The sequence below is a fragment of the Calonectris borealis genome, chromosome 7 (assembly GCF_964195595.1).
Source record: "Calonectris borealis chromosome 7, bCalBor7.hap1.2, whole genome shotgun sequence".
Classification (NCBI taxonomy): domain Eukaryota; kingdom Metazoa; phylum Chordata; class Aves; order Procellariiformes; family Procellariidae; genus Calonectris; species Calonectris borealis.
Genome location: NC_134318.1, coordinates 7,261,268 through 7,278,385, shown reverse-complemented (window position 1 = coordinate 7,278,385; position 17,118 = coordinate 7,261,268). Strand labels below are relative to the sequence as shown.

General features: G+C 37.7%; 2 protein-coding genes across 4 annotated transcripts in view; both read left to right on the top strand.

The window, feature by feature from the left end:
* Positions 1 to 3,516, top strand: part of VPS26A (VPS26 retromer complex component A) — a 19,268-nt gene extending 15,752 nt beyond the window's left edge. The window contains exon 10 of the transcript XR_012674244.1: positions 3,439 to 3,516. The gene's annotated coding sequence lies outside the window, so the exon portion shown is untranslated. The remainder of the gene's footprint in view (positions 1 to 3,438) is intronic.
* The window catches only part of SUPV3L1 (Suv3 like RNA helicase), a 19,080-nt gene extending 1,962 nt beyond the window's left edge, over positions 1 to 17,118 (top strand). Inside the window, exons 2-15 of one of the 3 annotated variants that reach the window (XM_075154178.1) lie at positions 3,439 to 3,516; positions 3,789 to 3,896; positions 5,535 to 5,649; positions 6,229 to 6,397; positions 7,857 to 7,968; positions 8,240 to 8,317; positions 9,454 to 9,545; positions 10,483 to 10,663; positions 11,071 to 11,164; positions 11,819 to 12,038; positions 12,409 to 12,489; positions 13,999 to 14,175; positions 15,756 to 15,904; positions 16,293 to 17,118. In XM_075154178.1, the coding sequence (XP_075010279.1) occupies positions 3,439 to 3,516; positions 3,789 to 3,896; positions 5,535 to 5,649; positions 6,229 to 6,397; positions 7,857 to 7,968; positions 8,240 to 8,317; positions 9,454 to 9,545; positions 10,483 to 10,663; positions 11,071 to 11,164; positions 11,819 to 12,038; positions 12,409 to 12,489; positions 13,999 to 14,175; positions 15,756 to 15,904; positions 16,293 to 16,788 (2,150 nt within the window). In that variant the 3' untranslated portion in view covers positions 16,789 to 17,118. Of the gene's footprint in view, positions 1 to 3,438; positions 3,517 to 3,788; positions 3,897 to 5,520; positions 5,650 to 6,228; positions 6,398 to 7,856; positions 7,969 to 8,239; positions 8,318 to 9,453; positions 9,546 to 10,482; positions 10,664 to 11,070; positions 11,165 to 11,818; positions 12,039 to 12,408; positions 12,490 to 13,998; positions 14,176 to 15,755; positions 15,905 to 16,292 lie in introns of those variants that run through there. The other 2 variants (XM_075154179.1, XM_075154180.1) reach the window with 2 other exon arrangements.

Sequence of the window (17,118 nt, the reverse complement as noted above, 5' to 3'; positions counted from 1 at the left end):
AGAGAACAGATCGGCTAAAATTATTTATGTTCCCACAGCTCAAAATGAACTACTTCAAACAGCCTGAAGTTGTTTCCTGTGAGGCTTGCAAGGAATACCAGCCAGGTGACCAGTATGGTGCTTGTCTGGCTCGTTGGCCTGTAATGTTGTTAATAATTTTGTATTTTGAAAACCATCAATAGTATTAAGGAGGAAGCTGAATAAGACCTTCCTTAGCAAATATAATCCATTCTTTTTTAGGAAAGAAATAGTGTTCCTCTGCTTGCCCGCCTCAGATTCTGACCACACACAGTATCATGCATCTGTTTTTTTTATATCTTGAATGCAGATACTCTGTCAGATTCTACGGTCAATTGCTGAACTAGATTCAGTAAAGAAAAATTTGTATTTATGTGCTTTCTGATTACAGCTTGTGAAGAAACTTTGTTACTTACAGTGTGCATAATTCCAGTGTGAATCACCTTGTTAGCTTGTTACTTGCTGAAGTGAGACAGTGCTTATAGTTTTCACGCTAGTCAAACACTGTCGGTATAACAGAAGCCTTTTTAGAAGCTTACTTTTGCAAAACCGTTATAACAAACCTGCCACTTAATGGCGTGTAGTGGAACTCGGCTGCATCTGTTTTCTACGACTTCATAGGAAGTGGATCCTTATGAGTGGTGATATATGCTTTCAGTTTTGGTGGGTCAAGTAGGTTACAGTTAGAAGAAGCTTTGCAACTGAGCTTTTCTTACAGAGATTATGGCAGGATATGTCTTTCTGTAGCCTTTCATTGCTTTTACATTAATAATGTTTCTGATGTATTTGTGTGATGGTGATGTCCTTGTTGTGAAAAGCCCAAATGCACAGTGTTACAAGTAACAATAGAACAATGTGAAATTACTGTATGATGGAATAATTTAAGATCTAGGTAGGTGTTTGCTAACCCCCTTGTATGATTGCCTTATCAAATAAGCCAATAGTTGAGTGATTAGGTAATACATGAGCACATTATAGTGAAATATCTAAGGAGCAGTTATGTAAAAAAACGAAAAAAAGAAACTGTGATGTTCAAATTAGATAGGAGGGTGAAAGGGACATGAGGTCTGCTCATGCATGTAGTATCACAAGAAAGGAGTGTAAAGAGCAATGAGAGAAGATGTTGTAAAGGTGAGTGATCTGCTATCAGTACTGATGTTGGAAGATTGGTACCTGGCTTTGTGATCTTCAGTACCAGGCCTGAATGTTGCCAAGTCAGTGGGCAGCACAAATTAGGTTTGATTTGAATGTGGGCCTCCTGGTATGGAGATGAAGAATGATTTTTAAATAAATGTAAACAGAAAAATCTACCATATGAAAGATCAGCACTTTGTGCCATGTGGCTTCACAGAATCCTTGATACAGTTGTTGAGTTGGAGCCCTAATGTTCAGTTGCCATATTGAATGTCAATTCTGTGGCTTCAGTTGTCAGACCACGGGGCTGTGCTTACTGGTGAGAAATGTAAGCTGGGAAAGACGAGGTTGTTGTCAGCAATTCATGCCTCACAAGCAGGAGGTGCCTGAACAAGTGGATTAGTTAGATGCACAAGGTCACTTGGACTGGACAATAGAAGTCTAATAGTTCTGGATGAATTTTAAAATAAAGCAGTTCAGCTGCCCAGTGGTAGCATACAGCCTTACTGAAATGGACTGTTGTTGTCTCAGATGCAGGAAAATGACAGAAAAGTCTTCCTGCAAATAGGGCTGAAACATCTAAATGAATCTGATACATTGGAGGCTAACTGCATAATTTCTGAACTTAACCACAGAGTCAGGCCATCTTTTTACTTGCTGCTGAGAAGTCAAAGTAATTGAGGAGTAAGACCTAAAATACTGTTCTAGAACGAGGAAAGGGTAAAGAAAGGGAAATGATAAAACAGGAGTGAATGGTAAAAAGGATAATGGTAGAGGCAGGACAGATCTCCTGAGTATGTACCCTGATTGCTAGCTGTTGCTGTAGAATTAGTTAGTACTATGTGCAGTTGGATTAAACTAATGTGGGCATGCCTACTTGGACTGCAATGCCAGCTTTGTTTTGTTTTGATATACCTTATTGTTAAGACAAGTATTTGTGCTTAGAAAGGATCATGACCTTGGATGTTGAGGGCTGCGATGGTCCCAATGTCATGTTGCCTTGGTTAGTAACAAATGTTCTGCCATTGACCTTTTCTTGTAGTAAGGCCAGTAGGTTGTGAATTTGGATATGTGGCCGATGATGTGTTAACTGTTATAACTTCTTATGGAAGCTCTGAAGAGAATTTAGTCCTGTGCTTTCTTTTAAGGTAGTGTTTTCCAATCTGTCTTTGATTTCTGGGCCCTTAAACATTTTCTGATGAGAATATGGATGCCTATGTAGTAAATGTAAGCCTGCTGAAGATCTTGCTCAGTTACCTTTGTGAACATTTCACAAGCTAAGTATATCCATTAATAGACGACTGTAACCACGCACAGGGTATGGGAGTAGCCACTGCTCTTGTGCTTCTGGCTTTGCCTGCAGTTGAACATTGCCATATTCTTGTCCCTTGATGATTTTCATTATGCAAAGTGGGTTATCTCTGTTCTAGAGTATAGTTTTTTTAGAAAGAGAGGCAAGGTTGATCTCATGGGAAGCCTTCCATGTCGTGGCAGAAACTTCAAAGAGTTACGGAGTTAACTGTAGTAGAGCTTGGCAGTGTTGTGTTCAGTGACTTGTGCTGGCAGACCTGTGGTGTGCTGCATTATGTATCAGTCCTAGCATTTTATAATACAGGGTCTGTAGACTTGAATTTTGAGAATTACATAAGTTTATGGATAGGTGTCATGAGATTTGCTAGGTTGGTGTAAATTTCTGATCTGCTATAGATGGGGAGGGGACACAATTTTTCCATTGTGATTTAGCTAACATTTAATAAACTAAATTCAGAGTGTACATTAGTAAGTACAGTTTTGTTGCAACTCTGAACTTGCCTTTCAGGGGAGGGAAAGCATTTATTAATAACTCTATAATAAGAGATTTTATACAAACAAATCTGAGTAATTTGTGATATATGTGAAGAAAGTCTGTTGAGTTTTCTTCTCTCCTCTTTTATTTAACCTGAGAAATAGGAAGAGTACTGCATCTGGTTTGCCTGATCTTTCTGGAGAGTGTGTCTTGGAAGCATAACATGTTGGCTGCAGGTTCCCACCTTTATGCTTTCCTATCAAGTACCAGGGAGAGTGTCTCTCATCTTCATGGCAGTTCTTACTCTGCTGCAGTTTAAGATCATCCTTTTCCCCAATAGGCTCAATCACTGATTGTGTTTAATTTAGGGAGAAATAATTTAAGTCTGTTCAGCATAGCAAAGACTCCCTCTCTCCAAAGTAATGAGACTATGATCTTTGGGTCAGCAGAATTGATTTAATTTTGAGCAAACTAAAAAAAACGTTACTCTTTTTCTGCAGGTGAAGTTCTAAAAAACTTAAATAAGTTCTACAAAAGAAAAGAAATCCAAAGACTAGGAGCAGAAAATGGATTAGATGGTAAGAAAATGTTTTAAGATTTTTTTTTTTTTAAATGTGAAATCTGTTTTTATTCGGATATGGTATTCGGTGGATCTGATCTTTTATGGGTCTCATGACACTGCTTGTTTAGGTTGTCTCTGTCACTCGGTTCAAATAACCTTTATATTTACTTTTAATATCTCATGTTAAGGTATAGGTTTTTAATGGACTACTTCAGTGTTTTATTGGGTGTTTACAAATACGGTTTTGTGATCCCAGTCACATTCACTTTGTTCCTCTTTTTTTTGCAGCTCGCCTGTTTCACCAAGTGTTTATAAGCTTTAGGAAGTATATCATGGAATCCAGTTCTGTGAGTGCTGATTTGCATATTATTCTCAATGATATATGCTGTGGTGCAGGCAAGTATCTGGAGTGCTTGTAAAATAAAATATGCTTTTTTTTTTTCTCCCCTGTTCTTGACATGTATGCTTACCTGCGTACCTGTGGACTCCCCTACTATGCTGTAAAAGAGGTTAAAAATCACTGCTTCCCCATCAGAAATGTTTGTGCCCATCCTGTGGAGTGTTCTGTCCTTAAATCTTCTGAAGTGGAAACAAAAGAGGTGGAGGTCTTAGCAAGAAGCAGCCCGTTGTTTTATAGCATCTGTTCATTGCTGAAATGAAAACAGTACTGTTCCATTTATTCCTCTCTTAAAAATTCAGTAGTCACTAGGGGGCACTTTGAGAGCTTTCTCCAGGCCAGGTGGCTTTAAGTACTTGGGAACACAGCTCTATGACTGTGCTCTGTTTCCCTGTGGCACTAACAGAAGTGGGTGTTGTTTGCTTGCTTACTGCATCCTGTGTTGTAATCAACGGCGCTTAACTAAGAGGTGACGCTAGCTGATAACAGCAGAAGCAGCCTTCTCCACAGTTTGAGCTGCAGAACTTTGGCATAGCATGTGTGTTTTTAATGATGGTAATTTAAAGGTTACGGTGGCCATTAGTTTTGTCTTAAAATGTAAATGTGTAGATTTTAAATGTTTACCGTCTTAGAAAATCTAAAGTGTCTTTTTATATTAGTTGTGCATAAAAACATCCACATGATTTCCTCACTTCCAATCCTTATTTACTTATAAATGAACATTGTTTATGTATGTCTTAAAACTCACATGAATAGGAGTGTAAAGGGTTGTTTATTGTGGCATTTTGAAGTTTTTTAGTTGTTTTGCTTGTCCGAAGGTGGTAATTGAAAATACTCCAGTTTTAAGTTCTTTAAATTTTTCACAATAATTTTGATTCATTGAATACTAATTCTCAATTTAAACAAACAAACAAACAAACCAAAACACTGCTTTTTTGTGTGTGCGTGTTTGATAATAGCAGTTTTTTAGATCCAGATAGTTCTTTGAAATTCTGTGAGAACTGGACAATTGGAGTGTGACCTGAAATGAGACCTTTAAGGCCACATGTCTACTGTGCAAACATTCAGAAGGGTGAACCTGAATGTCTCTTCTGAGTTGATATCTCTGTTTTTGTTTTCTCACCTAGGGACTGGAGACTCACAATTTTGAACCAGCATCCCAAGTCTTAGTAGCTTAGGGAAGCTGCCAACTATTCTGTTTTTCTCTGTTTATTCATAAAAGCATTTTAGAAGCTTTCATTTTGTTTTATTCCAAGGCAGCACATGAATTTAGGAAGAAAAGTCTAAAATCTTCTTAGGACAGAAAAGCTATTTCTCATCCAGCTTTCCCATAGCTTCTCATTTTATTTAGAAGTTCTCTAGACATTGTAGGCTAACCAGAGTGAATGTACTGAAATGAGATTTTTTTTTTTCCCCATACTATTGTATTTGCGTTATGTTGCTTAATGAGTCCGTGTACTCGTGTTAGTTTATCTTTCTGCCATTGAGATAATTATTAAGCTTTGTAGAGAGCCAGAAGTTGAAAGAATTACTTAAGTGTGTGGTTGAAGTAGTAGAAATTTTTAAAAAAGTTTATTATGAAGATACACACCTTCAGAACAAGCATGCAAACTTTCTTAAAAGGCTTTGTCTTCTAGGTCACGTGGATGATCTCTTTCCGTTTTTCCTGAGGCATGCAAAGCAGATCTTTCCGATGCTGGACTGTATGGATGATCTACGCAAGATCAGTGATTTAAGATTACCACCCAACTGGTCAGTGTGTTTAAGTGGTTGCAGTGTTTTCTTTTCTTAGTGTCATAGAATTTCATAGTTTGTGGACTTAAGCTTTATGTATAATTGCACTATATTTTCATTTCCATTTCTCTGTTTTTACAATAATTTGTGTCAGGAACTCTTATCTTTGTTACAAGATATATTGCAATCAGTTAAAAGGAAAATAAGGTTATATCAGCTATGAAAGTTGCTCAGTTGGTGTTGCCTTTCCAGAAAGCTGTCTTCTGGCTGTATCTGTTTGGGAGGTAGCACGCCAGAACATTAAAATGTTAATTTACCCAAGGAGAGAGACTACAGTAATGAGAATTATTTTGAACACAATGAGTGAATTTCACTCTAAATCTTTGAAAGCATTGTATGATTTAGAAGATGAATGTATAAGACATAGTAACCTCTTTATACTGTCTCTGTTTAAGAACTTGATCTTTCTGTTTTCAACGCACATTAAAAAAGTCTATTTATAAGTAAATGTTTAAGATAATCTCTAATTTCCCCTGAATCAGTATCCAGAACACCAGATAAATGTTCAACAGAACTGCTTTTTTGTGTATGTTTTAGGTATCCAGACGCCAGGGCTATTCAGAGAAAGATAATATTCCATGCCGGTCCTACAAACAGTGGAAAAACTTACCATGCTATCCAAAGATTTTTGTCAGCAAAATCTGGAATATACTGCGGTCCACTAAAACTTCTGGCTCATGAGATCTTCCAAAAGAGTAATGATGCTGTCAGTATGTTATATTACTTACCTACATTCTTAGTACTGGAACAGTCTCATGAGTGCATGTTTGTAAAGTACGGTAGTTGCTTAAGGTAGTCCATGAAGCAGTGTGCTTGAATGGGTGCCGTTGCTTTGCAGTAGTGTCAGCTCATGTGAATACTAGTTGTGCATTTCTGCTTTAAGTGTGCAGAATGGAACATCATTTCCACCAACGGAACATCATTTTCCCCAAAGCATGTGCTGTGCAATCATCCCTGTAATCTGCCTCCATTTTCCTGTAATTTTTCCCTCTCTGGGTTTAGCTAGGTTCTGCTATTAGCTTTTGCAGTGTGGAAACTGTGTTATGACCTTTATTTTAGCTTGTATGCAAGAAATTCCCCTCAATCTTCTGCTTCAATGTTTAAATGTATTTCACTCAACCTAATAAAAAGCTCTGCAGCTTCATATGTGCTGAGTTGAAGAGCAGTGCCCTATATCGAGTCCCTAGAGGAAGCTTTCATTAGTACTTTTTTTTTATTGCTTCCAGCATCTTTTTGAAGGCTTCTCGCCAGTGTGTTTCCAGCTGCACAGAACCACACCAGTTCTGAAGCATTAGAATAACACATCACATGTTAATGCAGCATAGTGTGTATGTACAGTAGTGTTTACCAAATGATCTTGTGATTTCTCTTTTTTTGATAAGTCTACGATTTAGAATTTGTAATTCCTATTATTGGTTTATCAAAGCAACTCATAAGAAAGATTGGCTTGTCCTAGGAGATATCTGTAACATGCATACCGTGTAGTGAATGTGGATACCATGTAGTGATGTTCCTTGTTAGTAGAGTTACTGCACTTTTTTCCCACGTTTTCAGTGTGTGAGGACTTTTCACTTGGCAGCTCATGGGTCGCATGAGGCCCTTGAGGCTTTAACAGGGCTCTACAGGTGGCTGTAGATATGGAAGGAGCAGCCATCTGCCTGAGATTCAGTGAGTGTAGAGCTGCCAGAGGGTGGTGGCCCCTGCTGTCTCTCACAGCTAGAACTCATCAACTCTTGCTGTGTGGGTATAAGGCAGCAGGTGAGACACCCAACAGGGCAATCACCAAAGGAACTGGAGGAGGCTGGAGCTTGCAAAGTTCCTTCACTGCTGGGCCTTGCTTTATGAGCCCCTTGTACTACTACAGCTCTTCTGGCAGTTCTTTTGTTGCAGATGTGACAGCTCTGAAATGCTCAGAGGAAGATGTAATCTCCTGCAGGAGTAGGGGAGGGCATCTAATTACAGATACTGCCTCTTCATTATACCCTTCAGTCTGATAGGACTTAAATACAGGGCACAAGTCTCAAAAGGCTGAGTAGTTATTTTCTGGATAGCTTCCATTACACTGTCTTAGAAGCTACTTTAAGAAGCTGATTTTTTTTTCCCCTTTGGAAAGGGGATTCTGTTGTATTAAAGAAACTTAACATGAGTTTTCTGAATTCCTTTAGAATGTGCCATGTGACTTGGTGACAGGAGAAGAGCGTGTGTATGCCAATGAAGATGCCCGACAAGCTCCTCATATTGCTTGTACCATTGAAATGTGCAGCACTAATACGCCTTGTATGTATACATAATTGTTTCAGTCATATCTATGGTATCTCTATGTGTATTATTGCTTGGACTCTGAAGTAGCTGAGCTATTCCTTTTCACTCTTATTTGAACAATTTCTGAACTATGTTAGAGCAGTTAATAAAACCTGGATCATCTCAGAATAGCTTTTGGGTTGATTTGAGCAACCTCTTTTAGAAAGCCTTCGAGTTCCTTCCTGTGTTGTATTGCTGTTCTAGATGCTATTCCTTGGTGCATCATATTTTTCTTTTTTGTTTTAAGATGAAGTTGCTGTGATTGATGAAATTCAGATGATCAGAGATCCTGCCAGAGGGTGGGCTTGGACAAGAGCCCTTCTAGGTAAGCTTGTTTGTGTTGACAATGAACTAGTTTAATGTGACAATAAATGGCACATTAAATTCAAGCTTAGCAGTCAGTATATTTGTAAGCAGTTACAATATGTGATGCAAAATAGAAGCGAGTATTGTTTCTTCATATGTCTTCTCACAGCAAATTAGCTCTGCCTCAAAGGATTTGTCTGTATGGCAGCAAGTTACCTTTCATGTTTTAGTTAATGATTTTTAAAAGTTTTATTCTCGTAAGTTATACAGATGCCTCTTTTAATTTTGCTTCCTTGCATAATACGGAGTCTCTGTGTTGCTACATCGTGCTGTCCTTTTACACCGATTATTTTCTAGAAGTATGCTTTTTTTGTTCAATTAAAACAACACAATTTTTCAGAGATTTTATTATGAGGAGATACTATTAAATGTATGGCAACATGGTGAACATTAAATATTTTATAGTGTTAATTTCAAATGGCTCATTTGTACAGCTGCATTGATCTGTTTAAATTCTTAGAAGAAAGTTTCTTTTGATAATTTTAGAATTTTTCAAGAGGAATTTTTGAAACTCATTTTTCCTCAGATTTTGAACAGAAATTTGGAATCTGATTTCCCTCCCGCACCCTTCCCTTCACTGCTTTTGATGCTAAGTTTAACAGGACCATTTGTCACACTTCCCCTACCTCCTATTTCTTCCCTTTTTCTCTTCTGATTGCATTAGAGATGTATTCATAATTTTAGAAGGTCATGCAGAAAACAAAGCTCTTCAGTTCTGCTGTGGTTTGGGGGTTAGTAAAACATCAGTAGTAAATAAAACATACTCAAAGGTTTGCTCCATTTGTTCAGTGGTTGAGGGTACCTCTTGTTTTGGCTGAGAGGGTGCAACAAGGTAATTAGCTGCTCTGATTATCATACTAATGGGTTTCCAAGCATCACTTGCTGATATGAGATCAAGAGCAGCTCTAAGGAAGTAGTGTATTGTGGGAGAGGCTTTAGGTACTGATTTGGGATGTTGAAGGAGGTGAAATACAGTCCTCATTAATGTGTTTAGCAAGCAAAATGTAATTTTTGGGTAACTTAAAAGTCAGCTAAAGCTACCGTTGTCTAAAAATATGTAACATTTTGCATTTTATTTCATTGGATCTTGTTCAGGACTCTGTGCGGAAGAAATCCATGTTTGTGGAGAAGCTGCTGCTATTGACTTGGTGACAGAGCTCATGTACACTACTGGGGAGGAAGTTGAAGTAAGCTTTTTATTTCTGTAAAGTTACGGACAGAACATCAGGTTCTCCTTGCTGGAAAACAGGCAAAAATTTAGGGTCTTCAGGGGGTATCACTGATCAAAGTTATTCTTGCAGGAGTTCTTGTTAAAATGTTTCTCAATTCCTGTAAACCAAAAGAGATATTGCAAAGTTGTTGGTGTTTTGTTGTTTTTTTTTTTTAATAGTGATATTGTTTTGCTTAAAAAAGATAAGTGCTTTGCTGAGTTCCCCTTAGGGAATGCTACAGCTGTTTAGGGCTTTCTTTACAGTTCTGTTCTTTCTGGGGGGCACAGTGCCCTCAGGTTTGCTGAGGTTACTGGATCTGTTGATAGTTATTCTCCATATGATGAAGAAAGGAGTTAAAAGAGCTAACACCTCCAGAAGAAAGTGACTCAAAGATCTCTGAAACCCAACTTTACTGTCATAAATATTTTTTTTTTTCCTTGGGAAGATTCCGTTGTGAATAGTATTTAAAAACATAAAATTTGGTCCTAAGAAAGCCCAGCCTGCATGATTTCCTGGTGAATTAGCTGTGGCTTTATGTATCTGTGCGTGGTGGGGCGTGTGATTCTGAAAGGGGACCAGTTACAGTGTTCAGATGACTGAGTGAAAACAGACTCTCATTTCTTGATAGAATTGCTATGTAGCCTGTATACTTCTTTTCTTGAATCTAGTTTACATGTAAAAACATATAGTTCTCCTGTTTCTTGAAAAGACTGTATAGTTCTCAGCTTGGGAATTGCTGCAAGTATGCAAGTGCATAAGGTGTATGTCACCTTCTTCCCAGTAATTATCCCTTCAGGACTGTGAGAGGTCCCTCAGTGTTACAATCAATTGTGATAATAACCACAATGGCTGATATCCCACAGGAATTTTTCATTTAAAAACATATTATCTTTGACAATTTCTTTGATTCTAGGTTCGAAACTACAAGAGACTGACTCCTCTTACTGTGCTGGATTATGCCTTAGAATCTTTAGATAACCTCCGTCCTGGGGACTGCATTGTCTGTTTCAGTAAGAATGACATTTATTCTGTCAGTCGACAGGTTGAAGCTAGAGGATTAGAATGTGCTGTCATATATGGCAGTTTGCCACCAGGTAAAGCACTCTTCCTTTTATTTTTAAGGGAATGTTCTGCTTCTTGTTGCTTTCTTAGAAAAACTTTTAAAATGAAGCAGTATAAGTTTTCCTAGTTTTGCATCTCTATGTAGTTAGAGAAAGTAATCAACTTTTGTTGACAGGTGTTTTAATCTTGGGATTAGACCTTTATTATGTACTTAATGCTGATCTTCAGATAGATGTAATTAAATGAGGTCTGTGCATAGGGAATCCTCTGGGAACGATTTAAATCCCTCCTGCCCCCTTCCCCCAACAACAGCCAAATGCCAATCAAATACTAATATTTTTTTTCTCAGCCTGTTATAAAGGCATCGGGCTTAGTGATGCATTGCCTTTGTTTTGTAAGAAGAGTTTGCTATGTGAAGCGTTCTGTCATTCTGTTTTAGGAACAAAACTTGAACAGGCAAAGAAATTCAATGATCCTGATGATCCATGCAAAATTTTAGTTGCCACAGATGCAATTGGAATGGGACTCAATTTGTAAGTACTTGGAGCAGGTTATGGTATGATTTTTTTTTTTTTTTTTTTTTGCAGGTGTGATACCTGCATTAACTTCCTCACTTGTTTCTCCCCAGTTTGACTAATTTGGGTGGATATCTGCTATGTCTAGATAACACAGTACATAGATTTTAATTCTGAAGTAGTGGTCAATTTGATTGGGTAGAACTAAGCTTTAATTTTAAAACTGATTCTAAGAATTAAATGGCTCACTTGGCCTAATTCTGTGTGATAGTGGGCACTGTTAAGATCCTTTCGATTCACTGGAATCAGATGTGCTAGGTTGTCAGAGTAAACGTCTCTTGCATTTCTGAAATGTAGAGCAAGTTCAGTCCAGTTTCAGCTGCATTTTGTTGCTGAAGGCGATGCAGTCACGTTGCTATAAACTACTGAGGCAGATAATGATGAATGGATTGGGACCCTATTAGAACACGACTGATGTGTGTAGGGATAATGATTCTCCTGCAACTAACCAGTAGTCTTACGCTGCCCTTTTGAAGATGCTGTGTCCATAAGTGGTATCTGTGGACCTTTAATTTGTGGAGGGAAAAAAGCTGTCATTCTTCTGCACTAGGTTGTATATTGGAAATAATTGGCAAAAAAGGATTCCTCTTTGTTTTTGTTCAAATATTTCAGGTGTATAAAAAGAATAATTTTTAACTCTATAGTAAAGCCAACTATCAATGAGAAGGGAGAAAAGGAAATAGACTCCATTACAACCTCTCAGGCTCTGCAAATCGCAGGCAGAGCTGGGCGTTATGGCTCATCCTTCAAACAAGGAGAAGTCACTACAATGCATCGTGATGACCTCGTGCAGCTGAAGGAAATTCTGGGTGAGCCTGTGCGCCCTGTGAAGGTGAGAGGCTCAGTACGCAGTTTGTAGATATGTGCTCTGGAACTGTTTTACCATATTCTGATCCCGAATTATTTTTCCTTGTCTGTTTACAAGTTAGTAATAAAAATGGATTGTGTCGTGCTGGAGTGACTTTGAATATATGTCCCATTTGGAGGCTTGCAATATTTCATTTATATTGAAGCTGCTCTTTTAAGAATTAAAAGCTCAAACACAGAAGTTCTTAAGTTCTGGATAAGTGTGCTAAATAAAGTGGCCTCTATAGGGTGCTTTGGTTTCTTGCATTTTGTCTTTCTAGATTTTGTTTCTGATGCACTAACTTAAGAACAATATTGAGAATTAATGGAAATTTTTTTCTTTATTTTCCTTTTAGGCAGCTGGCCTACATCCTACTCCTGAGCAGATAGAAATGTTTGCTTATCATCTCCCTGATGCCACTCTATCCAATCTAATTGTAAGAATGATCAAAATATTAGCTTCTGCTTTAAAAATTAAGCATTGCTTATAGTCACTGTTTTTGTATGAACATGCACTTTGGGAACCTAACAGACAGCCTTGTGTGTATCTTTTGTCAGTTGGATTCTTCTCTCCACCACATCAGTAACTGCAAATACATTTAGAATGCTTAACTTTTTTGTGTTATAATAAACTTGAAAGCTGTTAAAATGCGTAAATATGTTTACATGTGTTGAAGAGCGTGCAACAACTTTTCCATTTCACCTTTCCTTTATTTTAAATGTAGATTTTTTGATCTGAGGCTGAAAATTAGAGATTGAAATTTTGATAAATTTGCATGAAAATTCCTGGGAAACTGGGCTGGTTATGTCAGATTGCTATACGTCTGAGAGCTACCTGGTTTTTTTCCTGGTTCTGTGGACTTTATGGTAAAACAGTGTCTGCTTAACTTTGAGAAAACAGATTTTGTGGGATCTACTTGGTCTCATCATTAGCTGGATAGCAGAATTTTTGGAAGTGCCTAAACCTTTTGAAGTAGAAATTAAGCTTCCAATGCTGTATTTAAAAAATAGTATCACAGTTTTTATTACACTGAGAAATTCTTAGCAGCTTTCATGGATTTAAATGCGTATTATTGTTCTCTGCTGATGTGCTGTTATGTAGCAAAGTGTATGATTTCTAACCTCAAGGTAAAAGATTATACTTGGAGACCTGCTGGAAGACTTAGGGTAACAGCACATCTTTAAAATTTTACTATTGAGAATTTCTGGGCTAGCATAGAAGTATTAAGATAAAAAAAATCATGTTATTATTGATCTCTTAAGTATTCAGTCACATATTTAATTAAGAAGCTCAGTGTTTCTTTAAAGATCTTTAAAAAAAATCTTTCAAAGATTTACACTAGAGAAATAATTTTGGGGGGCCATAAAAATTCCCCCTGCAATGTGCAGTGGCATCTCCTGTTTCTCCAAACGTTGGATATGTTTCAGGTATTGTTTGAACTCCTTTATTGCAATACTGTATTTATCTTGTGATTTCTTTCTTCCTAAAATAGATCTGTTCCTGGCATTGGGCTAAAAATACCTCAATTATTGAATTTTATGCTGTAAAGTTACCTTTTTGGGTCATGCTAAGTGACAAACCTGGAACAAGTTCTAAACATAGTAGTAACTGGTTCCTGTGATGGTGTTCTTTGTAACTAAAATGTACACTTCCAGAACACTGTATTTGTTACTTAGGAGACTAATTGAAAATGCTTAAATAAAGCATACTGCATTATGTCTTCTCCTCTGATCCTGTGTTAGAGAATTTAATGAAAATCCTGTTCGAAGAGTAGAGGGAACTCCCCTGCCTCCTTTTTTATTACTGTGGTCAAATTTGGTATTTTTAACTGTTCTTTCGGTATAACTAGCCTTTGAAACGCTAAATCATTTTTTGGTTTGGTAATACAAAGTTTAACAACTCTCTTTTGTAATAACATCCTCTTCATTTGGTTATATTTTCACAGGATATTTTTGTGAGTCTCTCACAAGTCGATGGGCTTTACTTTGTCTGCAATATTGATGACTTTAAATTTCTAGCAGATATGATTCAGCACATTCCACTAAATTTGCGATCACGATATGTATTCTGCACTGCACCCTTGAACAGAAAAGAGCCTTTTGTGTGTACCACATTGTTGAAGGTCAGTTATTTTTTTCCTCCAAAAAATGTGGTATTTATATTGGAGCAAGTGGGTCTTGGTGCATTGAGACTGTATCTAGCTGCTACGTTTATTGTGGGTTTTGTCATCAGATCATTTGAGAGCATTCTTAAAGTGCTCACAGGTAATAATATAAAATAGCTGGAGATATTTTTTTAAAATTGCATTCTTCACCATTTTTATTGGCCAAAGCTTTTAACTTCTGAGAACTGATTCTCATTTTGTGATGTAAATTAAAATTTGGATAGCTGTTCTGCTGTTTACCTCAGAGAATCCTACTGCTTGCCTTGCAGGTGATCTTTGAACTGGGAGAGATCAGAATTGTGTTACGTAGTCACTTGTGCATTGTTAAGCTTTGCACTACAGTGTGTCTAAAAGTAGTCCTTAAAAACCAAGATACTGCTGCTTCAAGGTGTTAGCTTGTCAAGAAAAGAAAAGAATGTGGGATTAAGTGTGATTGCTGATGTTATAATACAGTTACATAGAATTAAAACCCCGGAAAATACAGTGCTGTACATTGCTCTCAGAATTACGTCATTTCACTTTTCAGGCCTGGATGAACTGTTTTCCACTGTGCCCCCGAAGTGATTATTTTCAGGAATTTGTAGTCAGCTGATTTCAGTTTTTCAGGATTAATAATTTTGTTTGGGACTGTTACTTTGTTAGACAGTATTGCCTTTGTCCCCTTTTAGAGACTGCATTAAACATTTTTAATAAAATACTGTAAAAATGAAACTCACATCACAGATGTTAGACCCGTGCTTTTCAAAAATGACTAATAATGTTCTTTAAAAATTGAGTGATTGATTTAAAGAGTTGAAAAAAAAATGTGCCTCATTAAGAAAATGCTGAGCATTCAGATCCCAAGTAATGAAGGTGCGGAGGGGCATAATGTGATGTCAGAGGGAGCTAGGGTGTTGTTAATGCCTGTGTGAATTTAAGCCCCATTCCTCGGCAAAAAAACAACTTCTGGTATCAGCCAGTTAGGAAGCAGTTATTCCAAGTCATCGATGCTCCTGAAAATTTTAAATTTAAATCTTATTTGGCTTGTTTATCTGTTAGTAAAAGAGATGAGATGTCTAGGTTTCAGAAGGGCTGATTTCTAGTGCAGATTAATCTGTTTGGGTTGTGAATAGTGTGTTTCCTGAGTCAGGGAACACATTTGACATTTTCTCACCCTGGAGATTCTGAAACAAGATAATTAACAGCATTAACAAGATAATTAACAACAGGAGCAGAAGAAAAATAGACAAAGTCCATCTGCTTTGCTAGATGAAATCATATGCCTTCAGTGTTACGCTTTTCTGGATAGCTCTATACTTTTGTTGGTTAACTCTGTGCATGGCCCATGGACAAATTGTGTTAATGAGGCCCTGGAAAGGAGACGTGTGACTCCTGTGTTGAGTAATTAAGTAAAAGAATGTGTGGCATTTGGGCTGTGTAAAACAAAGCAGGTATTTTCTTCAGTATTCCATGCATACAGACTCAAGGGAATTTAACTCATTTGGGCTTTCTTCTTTCCTGACTAACTGAGGACTTCACTGAATCTGCTTGTTTTTCAGTTTGCAAGACAGTTCAGTAGAAATGAGCCTCTGACGTTCGACTGGCTCTGTCGGCACACCAAATGGCCGTTAGCCGCTCCAAAGAATATCAAAGAACTTGTACACCTTGAAGCTGTTCATGATGTTTTTGACCTCTATCTGTGGTTAAGGTATTGTCTTTGTGCTTGAAAATTATTTTTATTTTTTCCTAATATTTATGACTTACAGTCCTAGAAAAGCAGTGTCTCCAAGCCCGTGTGTATGTGGTGCAGTATGGGCTCCTTTGGCCCTTTAGAGGATCTTGACAAATGCAAATGTAGCTATGTTGTGGGAGCAAGTCATGGGTTCTGCAGAGACCAGTTTGTGACTGACAGAGAAAGTTAGAAACAAGGTGATCCTGGACTGGAGCAGCTGAAATCCCACTTACAATACAGTGGCCTTCCCATGCAACACGTAATAATTTTTTTTTTTCTTTACATAGTATGTATCTCATTTTTGTCCCAGTCAGCAGTCCTTTAGTGAAAAGGTTTAATTGTGTGTTGTTTTGCCTCTCTTCAGTTACCGCTTCATGGATATGTTCCCTGATGCTGTCCTTGTAAGGGATATTCAGAAAAAACTGGATGACATAATACAAGTTGGTGTCTGCAACATCACGAAGCTGATCCGAGCTTCACAATCTGCAGCTGCCCCTGGCACAGCAGAAGTCATGTCAGAAGACTTTCCTCTTTCAAGGACTAAGAGGGATACCAGGGCGGTTTCAGACCGTTATGGTGCACGATCCACAGAGGCACTCTCTATTGCAGTGGAGGTTCCGGGAGAAAGAAGAGCAAAGAACTTGAAAGCCTATCGGTCTGCTACAAGGCAGGAGGATCTGAAAAGCCATGGACGTGGATCTCTTGCCAACAGATTGCTGCGTGAAGGACTTCTAACACAAGAAATGCTGAGACAGCTGGAGAGTGAGTGGCAGGATCAGCACAGGAATGGTAGATATGGTCTTGGTTCAAAAAGAAATGATCAGAATAGCTCAAAGGAAACAGGGAAAAAGAAAAAATAGAACCATGTCCTAATTCTGTTTAGTTTTTATTCATAAAATAAAATACTATTTTAATAACTTCTTTGGCATTTCATGTTTACACCGCTGCAGCTCCTTGATGTTTTTCCTTCTCCTATGACCAGTTATGTGAAGCACTCAGAGAAATGGACTCTTAAAAGCTCAAGAGGCCATAAGTTTGCTTTTACCACTTAGCTGTACACTTTTTCAATCATGGTGTTGAAATGATTGAAGTGTAAGTGTATGTTCTACTGCTATGTGAAAATTTGAACTTGATGTCTTCTTGCAAGATATCTTCTCATTGTTAATAAACGTCAGATATTTCACTAGTAA